General features: G+C 49.6%; 3 protein-coding genes across 4 annotated transcripts; 2 read left to right on the top strand and 1 right to left on the bottom strand.

Annotated features, from left to right (window-relative positions):
• The first annotated feature begins 74 nt into the window (after positions 1–74).
• On the top strand, positions 75–8,866 carry P2RX5 (purinergic receptor P2X 5). The gene is made up of 11 exons (XM_062506846.1): positions 75–211; positions 2,306–2,456; positions 3,296–3,367; positions 4,811–4,886; positions 5,199–5,295; positions 5,647–5,727; positions 6,215–6,353; positions 6,927–7,063; positions 7,327–7,420; positions 8,306–8,388; positions 8,782–8,866. Exons 1-11 carry the CDS (start codon positions 75–77, stop codon positions 8,855–8,857), a joined length of 1,143 nt encoding a protein of 380 aa, XP_062362830.1. The 3' UTR covers positions 8,858–8,866.
• Positions 8,867–11,004: 2,138 nt separating this feature from the next.
• Positions 11,005–11,804, bottom strand: EMC6 (ER membrane protein complex subunit 6). The gene is made up of 2 exons (XM_062507162.1): positions 11,659–11,804; positions 11,005–11,560 (listed from the first exon to the last, which is right to left on the bottom strand). The coding sequence occupies exon 2, from the start codon at positions 11,516–11,518 to the stop codon at positions 11,186–11,188; it is 333 nt and encodes a 110-aa protein (XP_062363146.1). The 5' UTR covers positions 11,519–11,560; positions 11,659–11,804; the 3' UTR covers positions 11,005–11,185.
• Positions 11,805–12,616: 812 nt separating this feature from the next.
• Positions 12,617–16,048, top strand: TAX1BP3 (Tax1 binding protein 3). Of its 2 annotated transcripts, XM_062507051.1 has the most exons (4): positions 12,617–12,655; positions 13,836–13,955; positions 14,241–14,318; positions 14,547–16,048. In XM_062507051.1, the coding sequence occupies exons 1-4, from the start codon at positions 12,617–12,619 to the stop codon at positions 14,682–14,684; spliced, it is 375 nt and encodes a 124-aa protein (XP_062363035.1). In that variant the 3' UTR covers positions 14,685–16,048. The 2 variants fall into 2 exon arrangements, with proteins under 2 accessions (XP_062363035.1, XP_062363036.1); XM_062507052.1 differs by lacking the exon at positions 14,241–14,318.
• The last annotated feature ends 459 nt before the right edge of the window (positions 16,049–16,507 follow it).

The following is a 16,507-nucleotide window of genomic DNA, read 5'->3' as shown; positions in this document are numbered from 1 at the left end:
TGTCAGGTTTCCGTGCACTGCACGTGTGGGTGGTGCGAGCTGTGCCTGCTCCAGCCACCGAGAGAGCTGGGAGCATGGGGCAGGTGGCTTGGAAGGCTTTATTCCTGTCTCTTTTTGATTATAAAACAGAGAAATACGTCATTGCCAAGAGCAAGAAGGTTGGGGTCCTCTACAGAGTGGTGCAGCTCTCCATCCTGGCATACCTGGTGGGGTAAGAATCACCCTCTGCTTTATGTTTTACAGTGGTAAAGATGGATTTTGTTGTGCTAAAGATAAATTAGGGTACTCTGCATGCAGTGACAGCCTGCTGTGCTTCCTGACTTCAGTGCAGATAATTAGACAGGTTTCTACAGCTGCATTTTGTCATGTCTAATAGGTTATATCTGATTTTTCACCTGCTAGGGATGTCTAGATTCAGCTCTACCTCTCAGATGAAGGTCGGGTTAAAAATAGACCCAGTGACTATGGCTTTGTACTGCATTATTTATGCCTTTATTTCTATATTTTGTGGGAATGGTTCCAAGCCCTACCGCTTGACTCCTCAGGAAAAAGGAGCATTAACAGCCACAGTACTGAGCCTTGGGGCACACCTGCATTTTCTGCACAGCATCATGAGCTGCTCAGGTCCAGATGGGAGGGAAGCAAGCAAAAAGTGGGAGATTTCTTTGCTGGAGTGGGCTGCAGCAGCCGGGCTCGTGGGGGCTGAGGCAGCGGGAATGTCGGCTGCTTTGCATTCATTTCAGAGTAGGGCAGCTTGGCTCAGGAATAGCTTGGGAAAGGCCCAGCTCTGCAGCAGACTGGTCCCACTGGTGTGTAACAGGCACAGGGATTGTCCCTGCTCAGACCTGGAATTATCCAGCCTGTGCTGTTGACTCTTGAGTTTCTGAGGCTTTTCAGATTGCGACACCTCGCTGTGCGTGCTTCGGGGTCCCTTCGCTTTCTCACACCTTGTGTTTCCACTGATTAGATGTCACTGATTGTGACCCCTCTGTCCCCTCACTGTCTGTGCACTGTCTGCCTTCTCACACCTCGTGTTTTCACTGATTAAATATAGCAGAGTCATTTTTACGTGCTGGGTGTATTTATAGCAAGCTGTGCAGTCCCAGAGCCTGCTCCAGTGAGCAGAGCACAGTGAAGCCTCAGCAGTCTGGCATGGACTGGCTGAAGGAGGAATCCTGTGGATAGCATTGCTGAGCACTGAAAGAGCTACAGCATGGACAGGGAAAGGCTGTTTTCCTCCTTTGGCATCTATTGCCTTCTGCAAACCCTTGGCACTGTCACTGATGGTCCCTGCAGTGACTCCTTTGTGGCTGGGGCTTACAGGAACGTGTCCCTGTTCAAAGGCTGGCTTGGGGTGGGGATCATCAAACCCCTCTGGATTATTTCTTGCATGCAGCTGCCATTTCTTTGTTGAATCACTGCAGAAAATGCAAGGATCTGCTTTTGAACCCTCCTGGGAGAGGAAATCACTGTTCTTGGGAAAAGGGGAAAGTAGGAAACTTCCCATGGTGGGGAAGGTTAACGTGCAGGTTTGTCACACGTGGCAGGTGAAGGGCTGTGTGCCACCAGGAGAGCCATGAGAAGGAGAGCTGTGCCACAGATTCAGCCTCTCTCCCTCTCCCAACCTGCCCCAGAACCCTCAGCTTCTTCAAGGGTGATTTATTGTTATTAATACTTAGCAGTATTGTGGGGAAGCTGGAAGCATTTCATCTGAGTCAGAGGTTTTCACCCAGGGAAATGGAACTCCTGCTGCTTACAGTGAGGAGAAGGAAGCAAAGCCTTTCCCTGGAATGTTCAGCAAGGCAGCAGCTCTCCCAGGGTGCAGTCAGATGTTCCCATCACCCTGGCTTACAAAGGATCTTGTGTCCCGCTGGGAATATTCCCTGCAGGTTTCTGTCAGGAGTGTCCAGCTCACCTGCAGGAGTTCCATCTGTGACACATCCACAGTGCCTGCATGCTAACATGAGAGTCCTGTACTTGTGAAACCAAAACCCTGCTCTGCCCTGCACCCTGCAAAAGCCTCTACTGTTTTTCATCTTGAAAAAGACACAGCCCTACTCTTCCTTTCCTTTTCTGAGGTTGCTAAGTGTAGCACAGATGGAAGCTTTAGGGTTTTTTTACCTCATGACCTGTTATTACACATATCTCCCCTGTTGACAAGCACAGTTTGTGTCCAAGAGTTTATCCTTTATTAGCAATAGCAGTTGCAGAGGGTTTGGTGTCATTGGCGTGTTTCGATTTGACCTTGGTGTGAATTTCTCTGACTCGATCCCTGACTGCCCCTAATGCTGCTGTGTTCACACAGGTGGGTATTTGTGGTCAAGAAAGGCTACCAGGACACAGACACATCCCTCCAGAGCTCTGTCATCACCAAGCTGAAAGGGGTGGCCTTCACCAACACCTCGGAGCTGGGGGAGAGGCTGTGGGATGTTGCAGACTATGTCATCCCTCCCCAGGTTGGCATCACCCCCGTGTGGGTGCTGAAGTGATCTATCCAGGTCATGCCTGTGAATTAGCAGGAGCTGGGATACAAGAAAGTGATGTTGTGAGGTTTTTTATTGGAGATGCTGGGGGTGCTCTGCCTCCCCCCAGTGATAGCATAGGGTTAAAATGTTTCTAAAATCATGGGAATTGTAGATTCAGGAGATGGTAAGAAAGGTTGGGTCTGGTAGGCCAGGGAAAGGGAACTAAGGAATGGGAAGTAGCCCCTGGGAAAGGGAACTAGGCCCTGGGAATGAATTAGATCAGGGGAAACTGCACCTGCGTAATCATCGTATGATAGATGATACAATTGTTTGGTAGTTGAATATAGTTATTATTTAACTGTAATAAGAACCATGAGAAAAGGTGTTTGGGGGACCTGATGAAAATGACAAGAATTCATGCTTGGACAAGATAAATGTATACAATAGAACAATATGGGTTTAATAATGAATATATATTTATATAACAAAAAGGGTATAAAAACATGTCAATCTCGGATCCATGTTGGAGTCAGATTTGGGTTTGTACCCCAACTCCCAGAGCTCTTCAATAAAAGCACCTGCATATAATCATCCTGTGATTATGTGTTTCTATGCTAACACCAGGACCGTGGGCTGGCTCTCATGGTTGTGTGTGCACCCACAGTGTGAGGGAATTCATCCAAACAAATATCCACACAAAGGGTGATGTTGTATCTCAGCCTGAAAAGCTGTGGAGAGGAGGGGTTGTTCTCTTCTGGAGAGAGCTTTGTGCTCCTTATTACAAGTACTTTAAAAGTAAACCAAGTTTTCTAACTCTTTGTTTATTGCAGGGTGAAAGCGTCTTCTTTGTCATGACAAATCTGATTGTGACCCCAAACCAGAGACAATCCACATGTCCTGAGGTAGGAAGAACTGAGCCCTTTGACCCCCAGACCCCTGCAAAACCAGGGGTAAGAACTGACAGAGGACTTCTGGAGCAACAAAGAAAGGAGGATGAAAGACAAGTGTTTTCTTCCTGGAGTGTTATAGCTCAGTTGGGAAATTACTGTAAACCTGGGAGGCTCAGCTGTCTTAATTTCCAGAAGCACTGATTGTGTAGAGCCTTCCTGACTTTAGCTGGTGTTGAATTTCTGCCCTGCTGGAGATGAGACCAGGCAGTGATTTCTCAGGGTTAGAAAAGGCCCTGGGAAAACAACTTTGCTATTGTGACAAACGAGGTTCACTTTCCTGGTAGATTGTAAAAGGTTTAATAAAAGACAATAAGAGATAAATAATAAAGCAAAGGTTATAACGGCCAGGTGCTTGACATTCAGTCAAGCACCTGCTATTTTGGAGACACCACATAAATTTATCAGCCTGTTTCATATTCATAGACCTATCACACAGTTTTAAAATTTTCTGTAAACTATTATCCATATTCCAGGAACTGTTTTCCTTGAGTCTGCCTTTTTAGAGCATGTGTGTTTCTTGGCTGTGGTTTAAATTTATTTTTCTTATTAGTCTTAATTTGGGCTGTGGTCTTCAATTTTTACAGATGGTTGGTGCTGGTAACTGGGTGTTATCCAATCAAGCAGGCAGTTCACTTACTACAAAGACACTTTATCAGCCTATGTTACTCCTAAAGAAAACTGTATCTCAAAAAACATTTCAACACCACACATATAGTATCCACTCTAATATCTGCAAAAAGCCAATACCATAATATGTATTTATAACAATGTGACTTGGGGTAGTTTATGGGGAGAGGAGGCTTTTTAAAGGCTCCATCCTGGAAAGTGCTGAACATTCAGGCTCTCATTACCTTCCAAACACGGGGTGGTGTTCAGCACCTCCCAGGACATGCACTGAAAGTCAAAGGCATGTGGAATATCCTCTGTAGAGATGTTTGGAATGGGCTGGAGCCTGGGGGAGGAGGTCTCTGGCTGTGCAGGGAGTGCTTTGTCCATCTGCTCCATGGCACAGCTGGCTTGGTCAGGGCACTGCTGTCCTCTGGTGGCTGTGCAGCCAGGACAGGGGCAGATTTGGGCCAGGGGACTTTGTGACTTAGATCCAAGGTAAGGTTATCTTAAAGCAAAGTGGCCTCCTGCCTGGTTTTGGTTTATGTTGGTTTTTTTTTTATATAAGTCTGCCCCTCTCCAGACTGAGCAGAACCCAAAATCAGGAGAGTGTGGCTGAATCCTGGTGCTCCTGGTGGTGGGATATGTCTGCATGACCCCCAGTTATCACTTCAACTGTGTGGTTTTAGTGCTCACACAGAGAATTCACCCCACATCAGCAGCACTTTCTCATCCCTCTGGCTCTGGTGTCCTGTCACACTCTCACTTGTGTCCTTTTCCTCTTTGCAGAGTGCCAGCATTCCCGATGCTCTGTGTGACAAGGACACAGACTGTCTGGAAGGGGAGGCAGTGGTGGCTGGCAATGGTAAGGGAAGTGTCCCTGTGTGTGCTGTGGCTGGTGTCCTTTAGGGGCCCCAGCCTGGTTACAGCCCCAGATCTCTGATTCCACAGAGCACCAAGGCCTTGCTTTTCTTTCCTCTCTTTTGTTAAGATCCCTGCCTCTCTTACAGCTCTGTGGTGGCTGGGCCAGGGAACCCCGAGCTGCTCAGAGGCACAAGAGATGTTTGCTTCTTTCACAGCAGGGAGGAGAGGGAAAATCCTCTATTTTCATGTGCCCTGTGGGCAAGGAGGGGAGATGACTGCTCGGTGTGACCTTTTATGTGATGTCTTCTTGCAGGGGTTAAGACTGGCCGTTGTTTGAAAGACAAGGGCAGCACCAGAGGGACTTGTGAGATACTGGCCTGGTGCCCAGTGGAGAAAAGATCCAAGCCCAAGTATGTGTCTGGTTTGCAAGCTTGAGTTGCTTGGCTTGTGTGTCACCCAGGGCAGTTCCCATGTGCCCTCTGCTTGGGTGCTTGCTGGAATGTTGGCTGCTCAGTCCAGGAGGGGGCTCTGCAAGGCCCTCCTGGCAGGGCTGGCACCCTGCTTCTCTCCCTGGCTGTTCCCAGCTCTCAGGGTGTCCCCTGAACCTGCACACTCCTCACCAACCCTTAGCTGGCACTGTGGGGGAAGTGGCACAGCTGACCTGCTGCCATCCAACCTACTGGATGAAGCTGCTTCTAAAATGGCAATTCAAAATTTCACATGTGGGCAGGGGACAAAGAGAACAAACCCTTCTTTTCCAGGAAACCACTTCTGGGCAGTGCAGAAAACTTCACTGTTTACATCAAGAACTCCATTCGCTTCCCCAAGTTTAAGTTCTCCAAGTAAGTGCCACAGGTTCCTGAGCAGCTCCTGCTCAACAGATATTACCTCTCCTCCAGAGAAATGAAGTGCTTGGAAAAGGCTGGCAAAAAATGCAAATTAAAAAAAAAAAAAATTTGCTTGCCTTTGCTGCTGCAATGTGAACAAACTAAAGCAGTGTAGAAAGGTGTATGTTCTGGGTCTTGTCCTGGGCTCAGAGAGGCATTTCTAGAATCCTATTGTTTTTTCTTAAGAAGAGCAGGTGGCCCTGGAGCAGTCTGGCAATCTGTTCTTTTTTTGAGCCTAGATTCAGCTGGCCAAGTCCTTTCCTGGCCAGGAGTTCATTTTTGGGGGACAGACTGCTTTCCCCAGGCCAGCAGGGACACAGGGTGACGAGGCTGCTATGCACGGAGGACGTTGGAGAAGCCTCTTGTCTCTGTAGTCCTGATGCAGCCTGTGAAGGCAAGGAGAGAGGGAGCCAAGGTGGATTTCCCTGTTTCCTACGTGCAGGATGAATGTGCTGGCAACTGACAACGAGTCCTACCTGAAGACCTGTCGGTACAGCCAGGAACATCCCTACTGCCCCATCTTCGTGCTGGGGAACATCGTCCGCTGGGCTGGGGGAGACTTCCAGGAAATGGCCTCGGAGGTAGGAGTGCCCCTGGGCTCGTGGGTCTTCCCAGCTGGCTCACTGGGAGGCTGTGAGAAGTCACTGCCCAGAGAGCTTCCTCCTGTCCAGGCTGCAATGAGAGATGCCAAGTGCTTAAAGTCAAGCTGGTCCCACTTATCCTGTCCCCAGGGAGTTATATTCCCCTAAAAGGGCTGGTTGGGTTAGTTATCTTCTATTCAGGGCTGCCCAAACTGCTGCTCTACCAGCAGGGATTCTTTGTTTAATTTCACCATTACTACAGTTGGTTTGAACTATGAAAATCCACCCCTGCATAAAAGATCATGTTCTCCACTGAAGCATGGAATGAAATCCATGTCCTGGGACGAGAAACCTCAGGATACCAGCACAGGGAGAAGTGGGATAGTAGAGTAATAATGGGATTAATACCACACACCTGAACTCAGCCCAGCCAGGAGTGTGTGCCCCCTTGTCTGTGACCAGAAGTGCAGTTGTTTCCTGCTCCTGGGGAAAACCTGCCCGAGGGTCTGACAAATTTGAAGACACTTTAATTGAATTAAGCTTAAACAACTCACCCTGTCTCTCTCTTTTAAGGGTGGTGTGATAGGAATTCAGATTGAATGGAACTGTGATCTTGATAAAGCCCCTTCTGAATGTAATCCTCACTATTCTTTTAGCCGGCTGGATAACAAGTCTGCAGAAACATCCATCTCTTCTGGGTACAACTTCAGGTGGGTACAGAGGAGGGCACAGTGCAGTACCACAGCTGGGCTGGGCTGCTTGGACTTGCAGGTGCTGCAGATTGGCAGTGGAGTGGCACCAGCCTGTGCCAGGCACTGCCACAGCCAAGCACGGAGCGCTGCAGAGGAGGGAGGGAGGTGGAGAGTGCTCCTGGCAGGTTAAAGCTGGCTTTGATAAGTGAACAGGTCTGTTGGAAGGGATGAGAGCATTCAGAGGGGCAGGTGGAATTAAACCCAGCACTGTTGTATTCCAGGTTTGCCAAGTATTACCGGGATGTTGAGGGGGTCGACTACCGGACGCTCATTAAAGCGTACGGAATCCGCTTTGACGTGATGGTGAACGGCAAGGTGAGGGCCCAGGCCAGAATGTCCCAGAGCCTGGAGACAAAGAAAGTGGAGGGAGGCAGCTCTGAAGTGAGGACAGCCTTTCTGGCTTGTTGTAGGAAAGGGTTTTTCCCATCTATCCATGTGGAGCTAACTCCATGTATGAGAGATCACCTGGAGGGCAGCTACTTAAAACCAGGCTCATGTAAAGCCCAACAGAAATAAACGTGCCCCAAGGGCTTGTTTTCCATGTGCAAGCATTGCAGAGAGAAAAGAAGCCTAATCCAGGGATGATACAAGTTTAGAAACGCAGCCAGGGACAGTCAGATCTGAGACACAGAGACCTTTAGCCTCCAAGACTGTTCACTGCAAATCCGCCGTGGTTGTGCCTGGGAACAAAACACACCCAGGGGCAGCAGCAGCTTCCCCAGTGCAGCACCACACCCTTGAGTTTGTCTTGTGGGTTGTTCTCTCTGGGGTGACTTCATGACCTTTTTTCTTCCAGGCAGGGAAATTTAACATCATTCCCACCATTATCAATATCAGCTCGGGGTTGGCACTCATGGGAGCTGTAAGTGAATTTTTTTTGTCTTAAAATAACCCCGGGGGACCCAGAGTCCAAATGGGATGAAAATGGGATGGGGCGTTTAAATCTTCTCCAGCAGAATCTTTACTACTCAGCCAGGTGTGTGTCTGTGTCCTGTCTTAAAAACATTTGTTAATAATAAACCTGGTAGTCTAAACACCCCCACAGGGGGTATATAATATATACATGCCCTGGAAAATGCATGGAGAATGAAGGAAAACACTACTTCTACAAGTTATTCTTTAATTCATATTCACTTCTAACGACATCACAACACTTCCTCTTCGTTTCAGAGATAAAACAGAAGTTCTTTCCCTTTGCAGGGAGCTTTCTTTTGTGACCTGGTGCTGCTGTATTTGATCAAGAAGAGTAATTTTTATCGAGGCAAAAAGTATGAGGAAGTCAAGTAAGTGGGCCTGGCTTTGTGTTAAAAATAATGGCTTTTTGTTAAGAATGATAGCAACAGGAGGAGATACAGGAGCACTGTTCCAGGGAAATACGTTCTTCCAAATGATTTTGGCCAAATTATTGGCTTCTTCTGTAGTTCCTTGCTGCAGTGAGCTGGGGAGCAAAGGCAGCTGCTGTGTCATGGTTGGACTGGCAATGGCCTCGTGCTGTTGGTCCCTAATGACTGAGGGTGGAATTGGGACAGCTCCAAGAACCTCATGAAACTGAGATCTGAAGGTTTCACTGTATGGAGGGGCCTCTGGGGTGAGGTGAGACAGGCCTGGCTGGGAACATTTTTGCCTCCTGAAACAAACCCAGGCTGCTTATCCTGTCACTGTGCTCGTTTCCCCAGGTCCAGCTCCAGGAAGTCCTTGTCAAGCCCTACACTGAATGGGAATCAGAGCCCCGACCAGCTCGGTGGGCTCTAGGCACAGCAATGGCTCTGCCAGCTGGACTCGTGCTCCAGGAAATCCACACAGGTGTGGCATCACACCAGCACTGGGAGGTGGACATACCCCAGATCAGGATTCCCAGAGAGAAAAAAACCTCCTCTAAAGACTGCCTTTTTTCCCCTGAGATTTCTCTGGTGTCCTGAACTTGCAACAGTGTGTCGTCACTATGGATTTATAAAAGGATTTTTATAAAAGGACAAAGGAGGCACCAAATGAATGTTTTTATATCCACTGTGAGATATATCTGTACTTCTGCCAATAGCCATAGCATTGGCATAGTCAATAGCATTGCCCTGTGGCTGCTTTGCTTCCATGTGCAGAAAAGCTGTGATGGGAACCACCACGGGCACTGCTGAAACCCAACTTGGTTCTGCTCTGCTGCCTTGGCAGCCACTGCCTCCAGCTCCTGCCTGGGTGATGTGACATCAGGTGTGAAGCAGCAGGACTGCTCTGCTCAGGAAGTGCAGGAAATATGGCATTGGAGCAGCTCTTGGAGCTGGGGAAGGGGCTGTGACCCTGCAGGGCCTGAGGCAGGGGGGGACAGTCACTCTTATGGGGGTTAATGCACTGAGAAGCAACGTGGCCCTGGAAGCACCTGCACAGGTTCTGCCTCCTTTGTTCAGTGCCTGGTTTCATTTGCTCAGGATTCTCTTTCCTGCATCACTCCCTGATTTGTCATGAGGGGCAGATCTGGTTGGGGCACTCAGTGCTTGTTTTTCACAGTTTCTCAGTTTCTGCTGTGCTGCAGACTGGAAAGGGCAGCTCTGCCAGGGACATGGGCTGTGCCAGCTTCCTCCAAACACACCAACAGCAGGCAAAGTTAGAAGACATCTGCCTGCTACTTCAACACCACTAACCTCCAGGAAATACAAGGGCTCCTGCTGCAGCATCTGAGGGTGGCATCAGGGAGCTGCTGCCATCGAGTGTCTGCACAAATGGTACCACCAGCTGCTCCCACACCTCTGCTTTAACTTCTTTGAGGTCGTTACTCTGAGGTACAGGTTCATCCTAAATTAAAATTCACCTCTGTTAGCAGTAGCAAACTCTGAACCCAGTCACTGACAGCAAACCCCACACAGTTTAGTTCCCCCACTCTGCTTCTGTGTATTGAGCAAAAAATGGGGCTAGGAAATGGAATTAAACAGTGGATTCATTTAAGATAAGCCATGTACCTCTGGTGCTCTGATCTCATCCCAAGCCTTCTCTCCATGTCAGAAGTCTCTCCTCAAGGCAAACACAAATCACCAGGTGGGGAACTGTACAAGAGTTACCACCACAGCAGCCCAGGCTTTTGACTGTCAGGGTTTAACTGGAGGTGAGTAATTTCTAGATGGTGAAACACACAGTGAACCCCCTGTGTGACATCAGGGCCTGGCATAACTCCTGAAGACCAAGCAGTTTCTCCAACGTGCAAAGCTGACTGTGCTCTGCTGAAACGATTGTTTTAACTTGCCAAAACATCCTCCTGTGAGAGGACCAAAGCTGTTTCCTGAACCTAGGTCCTCAGGCCTCCCAGCTCCCCTACAATGTTTCCTTTCTTTAGACTGTGTAACACAACTCCTATAACCCCTGCTGTTAATAAAACATAACCAGATTCCTTCTCAGAAGTTTCTTGACTTTGGCTTTTCTTTTTTCTCCTTGTGTTTAGTGTTCAGCAATAAAATGTGTCACTTTAGGGCAGTGCTCCCCAGGAGCGTTCTGTAAATGTTTTTTCAGGTCACACCACCTTCTCTTGGTGATACAGTGATGTGAGCAAATCAATTAATTGCTAATTTTTGCAGGAAGGGGGACCAGTGCCAAGCACCTATGACAGTGTCATTTACTGATGGCAGTCGTGAAAGAGAATGTTTGCATGTACATTTCTGTATCAAACCTTTAGATCCACTTAATTATTTTCTTGTGTCAGTGGAATTATTTTTAAGAAATTTAATTATTTTGGAGTGTCGTGTTACTGCTGTAATATTTGTGCGTAGGGACAGGCAGCACATCCAGAGGGGGTTGTAACTGGTGTGTGTATCCAAAATACAAAGGATACAAGGGCTTATATGAATCAAACCCCACAGATGTGCCTGCTCTTAAGGACAGAAATTATCCTTTAACAAAGGAAACAAATACAGGAGGCATCCAAGCGGTGCTTCACATTCAGTTTAATTAGAACAGTGCTACTGAATAATTTGTACTTGGACGTAATTTACCAACAGCATTAACGACACGAGCCACGGACAACAGTGTGGAAGGTGAGCTGGCCTGTTTGTGTAGTGACTTTTGGCAAGAGTCCTGCTGCTCCGTTAGCCCCGGAGCTGCTCAGTACACGTGAACCATTCCGTACAGGAAAGTCCAGAACAGGACGTAGGTGAAGAGCCCTCCCACGAGCCCCCCCGTGAACAGCGGCCTCCGCGACTTAAAGTACTTGTTCCACCGCCGCCCGGCTTTCAGCACCAGCAGCATGGAGAGGAGCACGGAGGCCAGGAAGTAGAAGATGAAGCCGTGCAGGCCGGTGAGGCCGAGGATCCCCGCCGTGGCTCCCGAAAGGGCGGACACCGAGGTGCGGCAATAGTCCAGGATGGCCGCGTTACCCCGCACCGCCGCCTCGCTGATGAACTGCGGCCCCTCGCGCTTGGCCACCACGGCGGCCATAGCTCCGCGCCGGGCTCGGGCACCTCCTCGCTCACACCGACACTGAGGTGAAGCAAACACACGCTGTACGAGCCCGCCCGCGCTCAGGCCGCCGGGAGAGCCCCGTGGGCCCTCTCGCCCGTCCTCCCCTTCCTCCATACCTCTCATTCACGGAGGCGCGCAGCCTCGCCGCTCCGTCAGGCGTCGCACCGTGCCAACGGACCCCGCACAGCGCCCGTCACCGCGGGCCGCCCTCCGGGCCCGGCCCGTCCCGACCGCGCCGCCGCCACCGCCCGGCTGCCATCTTGGCCTGGGGGCCGACGGGACGAGGCCGCGCGGGCGGCGCGCCGTGAGCGGGGAGGCTCCGGATTGGCTGACCGGGAGCGAGGGGCGGGGCCGGATTGGCTGGCGGGGAGTGAGGGGCGGGGCCGGACGAGGCGCTTTTGTTCGGGCTGCGGCGGCGACGGGGCGGATATGGCGTTCGTACCGGGACAGCCGGTCACCGCCGTGGTGGTGAGCGGGGACGGGACGGGACGGGACGGGACAAAACGGGGGCTGCAGAGCGGGACGGGTGTGGCAGGGCTATGGCGTTCGTACCGGGACAGCCGGTCACCGCCGTGGTGGTGAGCGGGGACGGGACGGGACGGGACGGGACAAAACGGGGGCTGCAGAGCGGGACGGGTGTGGCAGGGCTATGGCGTTCGTACCGGGACAGCCGGTCACCGCCGTGGTGGTGAGCGGGGACGGGACGGGACGGGACAGGACAAAACGGGGGCTGCAGAGCGGGACGGGTGTGGCAGGGCTATGGCGTTCGTACCGGGACAGCCGGTCACCGCCGTGGTGGTGAGCGGGGACGGGACGGGACAAAACGGGGGCTGCAGAGCGGGACGGGTGTGGCAGGGCTATGGCGTTCGTACCGGGACAGCCGGTCACCGCCGTGGTGGTGAGCGGGGACAGGACGGGACGGGACAGGACAAAACGGGGGCTGCAGAGCGGGACGGGTGTGGCAGGGCTATGGCGTTCGTACCGGGACAGCCGGTCACCGCCGTGGTGGTGAGCGGGGACGGGACGGGACGGGACAAAACGGGGGCTGCAGAGCGGGACGGGTGTGGCAGGGCTATGGCGTTCGTACCGGGACAGCCGGTCACCGCCGTGGTGGTGAGCGGGGACGGGACGGGACGGGACGGGACAAAACGGGGGCTGCAGAGCGGGACGGGTGTGGCAGGGCTATGGCGTTCGTACCGGGACAGCCGGTCACCGTTATTCGGGGCATACCGTGCTAGAGGCTGCTGGCGGGGATGGAGAGGGGGATGCCGGTGGTGCCCGGGAGCGCCCTGCGCGCTGTCAGCGGGCGGAGGTTGCCGGGCTGCCCCGGTCCGCAGGTGAAGGGCGCGGCCGCTCCGGTTGTCGCCCCGGGGGCTGTCAGAGTCTCCGTTCGCGATACCGCGTGGGAGAACAGAGAGGAAACTCCGGCGGGCGGAGGGACCGAGCCCTGGCCGGGGCTGCTTGGGCGTTGCTTGAGAAAAGAGGGAGCGAACCCCGCTGAGACGCGCGTTCTCCCGGTACCGGGACCTTGCGGCAGCCGAGCCCAAGTTCGGTGCGGTGCCCCCTCTGCGAGGACAGGGGCAGGATAAGCACCTGCTTGTCTGAGTGGGGTTTAGGAAGTAGAGCTTTTAAAGTGAGATAATGGCTTTAATCAACAGGTACTGCAAGTGAGGGAGTTTGGAATTTAGTAGGGAAGTTCAGGGTTTGTGGGAGGGGGCTGTGAGAGGAGAATCACAGAATGGTTTGGGTTGGAAGGCACCCATGAAGGTCATCTCATCCACTCCCCTGCAATGAGCAGGAACATCTTCCATTAGATAGGGTTGAAGTACCTTTTGAGAGGTTATTGCGTCATGGCTTTCCACCCTGGCTCAAGAATTGCACCAGCTGGCATTTTTACAATGCTGACATCATGCACAAAGCTGGTCAGATGCCTTTGTGCATCGGGCAGTGAGGAACCTGCCTCGGGTTACAAAAGTTATCCTCAAAAAGAACCATCCTAATAATAGGTTGTTATTTCTGCTGATAGGACTAGCAGGATCATAAGGCATGTGGATAACGAGCAAGATGAGGCTGGTCATGAGTGACTGCTAGTTATCAAGGCATGAGTCATGTTTAAAGAGACCTGCTCTGGTTTTAGTGTTGTTCCTTTCTATTCCCGGCCAGGCAGGAAAGCTCTGAGTCATTGAGGTGCTGGGCTGTGTCTGTGAAAGACAATCTAACTGGATCTGAAATGCACTTGAAATTTCTTCCACTCATCACAATACTCAGCTGTTTGATCTCTTTCTCTTTCCAGCAAAGAATTGAAATACATAAGCTTCGTCAAGGTGACAATTTGATTCTGGGATTCAGCATTGGGGGTGGCATTGATCAGGACCCTACTCAGAATCCTTTCTCTGAAGACAAGACTGACAAGGTCAGATAATCTTTTTCTGTATCAACTCCCTCTCCCAAAGGCTGAGATACCCAAATCATCATCTGCCCTCTGCCACAGCTACTCTATTGCCCCATTATAACTTGCAGACTGAGATTATTCAAGTGACTTCTCCACCTTTTCTGTTTTCCAACATTGCACAAGCCTGTTTTTAACTAAAATCTCATCATGCACTACAGATTTTTTTTTTTAGCGTTGTCAGTCAAATGGCCCTTGAGTACTGAATCTTCCCATCTGTAGTAGATGAACACCTAATTTTTTTTTCAGGGTATCTATGTAACGAGGGTGACAGAGGGAGGCCCAGCAGAAGTTGCAGGACTCCAGATTGGAGATAAGATCATGCAGGTAAGCACCAAGATAAGACAGTACTGATGTAGTACGCTGCAGAGAAGCATCTTCTGGGGAAAATAATCTTTTGGGTACTTCCCAGGACAGTTTGTGGGGTTTATAAATAGACTGAGCTGTGGCATAACCATATCCACTACGTGGTTCTGATAGCACAGTTACAGGACACCTGTGAGTCCCTGCACCTGCCTAATTTTATTTTTTTTCCTTTGCTTTTTTTTGGCCCAGGTAAATGGGTGGGATATGACAATGGTGACCCATGACCAGGCCAGGAAGAGGCTGACCAAAAGGAATGAGGAGGTGGTACGGCTGCTGGTGACCAGGCAGTCCCTGCAGAAGGCTGTGCAGCAGTCCATGATGTCCTAATCCATCGTCCAGCTGGGGAGGGGTGGGGAGGGAGATGTATAGACTGGTATCAAAGAAAGAAACAAATATTAGACTGGAAAGGTTGTTTGGAAGGAGTGCATGTTCGTAACTGTGGTAAACACTACTTTTTTATTTTTACTTCTTCTGGTGTAATTGGCAGTAGTAAAACAACACTCCCCTCAGCTCAGTGCTTCTCTAAAGTCTGCCATGCAGGTACATGGCAAGACTTCTGTAGTCATGGCTTGCAGGATAGGACAGCCCCAAGTTATCTAAGAGCAACTGGAAAAGCCTTAACTTGGACAGGATGCTTCTGTAGCACAAAAGCCTCCTATTTTAGGAGGAAATGTAGTTTCTGCTATGGAAGACCAGAGGGTTTGCTGTGCCTAAGCTTTTAGAAGGGAGCTGTCCTGTCGCCCCTGCTACCAAATTCAAATGCCAGAGTTAAGAGCTGCATAGTGCTGTGGGGAGGAGCACTCTACTAATCCTTCACTGTGTGCAAGATAGAGAGTGGCTGAATGGTTTGGGGAATTACAGTTTTCTGCAAAGATTCCCTGGGCAAAGCAGCCTCTTCAGGCAAGAAACAACTGAGTAACACACAAGTGTTACATCAAGGCCTGTACAGTACACTACAACTTTATTGACACTACAGTTCAACCTCATTGGCAGGGTAAAAACCTGAATTCTCCTTGTTCCCAATTTGTACCATCAGATTAATCGAGTTTAATTTAAAGGAATATTTAGCAGGAAACAACAATGTTCCTAAACTTACCAGAAATGCTGCTCATAGCTGTAGAGTTTTCAATTCTTCAATCCACTTTATCAGACTTGAAATGGGAGGGATTTTGGTTTATCTTTTAGAAGACTGCGTAAATCAGTGATTTACTGGATGGAAGAGATGAATATGCCAGTAATTTGCAGAAGTGCCTCTTGACCAAATTCAACCTTCTAGTAAGATACTGAGTGGTTTTAATCAACATGCCACAGGACTGAAGATTCTTGCTGCAACCCTAAGTCCATGATCTAGCATCCTGTGGCTTGTTAGCCAGTTAGTTTTACAATTATCCAAAACCTGGAGTTTTAAATCCTCTTCAGTTGATCTATACATACCTATAGTTTCCTTAAGCAGCCTTGAGGTAAGCTGTTGTAAATAGAGCACGAGGAGGGGGCAGACTAATTTATTCAGTACCTTACTGCTGTGCCATGTACATTGTGATTGATGCATCTCAGACTGTTCTGTGCACACCAGCAGATGCCTACTTACCAATTTTATATCTCTGGAATTACTACAATCCTGCTTTGGACTTTTGTAACTTAAGAATTCAGTAGTAAATTTTAAGTCTTTCAAGTTGGAGTTATTTTTGTTACTATAAAGATACACTGCTATTTGTACTGCTTTTTTTCACTTGATTTTACACACAATAAAACCAAGTTACTTTTCCTGAGCTGTTTCTCCTTACTTTTAAGAGTGCCATTTCACTTTGATGCCTCCAGCTGAGACCTTTTTTGGATCAAGAGTAGACTGTGCAATTACTGAGATCAGTAAGGTCTGGTTTCACTGGTGGGGAACTGTCAAACCTCACCTGGAATATAATTTTCCTTAGGTTGACACCTAAGACACATTAGGTTTGAAGCATTCAAGTATAAATGGATAGATTCCCTTCTAATTACTTGTCTTAGCACCTTTGAAAGACCATTCAGTGAAATAAGAATACAGTTTCCATGTGTTAGGATTTTTTTAATAAAGAGTTCAAATTGTAATATTTGTGCATTTGTTACCAACCTCATTATTGTGATGTATCATTGTGGCCAGCCTGAGTGGTGGT

This window comes from Cinclus cinclus, chromosome 22 (genome assembly GCF_963662255.1).
Source record: "Cinclus cinclus chromosome 22, bCinCin1.1, whole genome shotgun sequence".
In the NCBI taxonomy this organism is placed as follows: Eukaryota; Metazoa; Chordata; class Aves; order Passeriformes; family Cinclidae; genus Cinclus; species Cinclus cinclus.
Note: the sequence above shows the minus strand (reverse complement) of the source record. Positions and strands in the feature narration are given on the sequence as shown.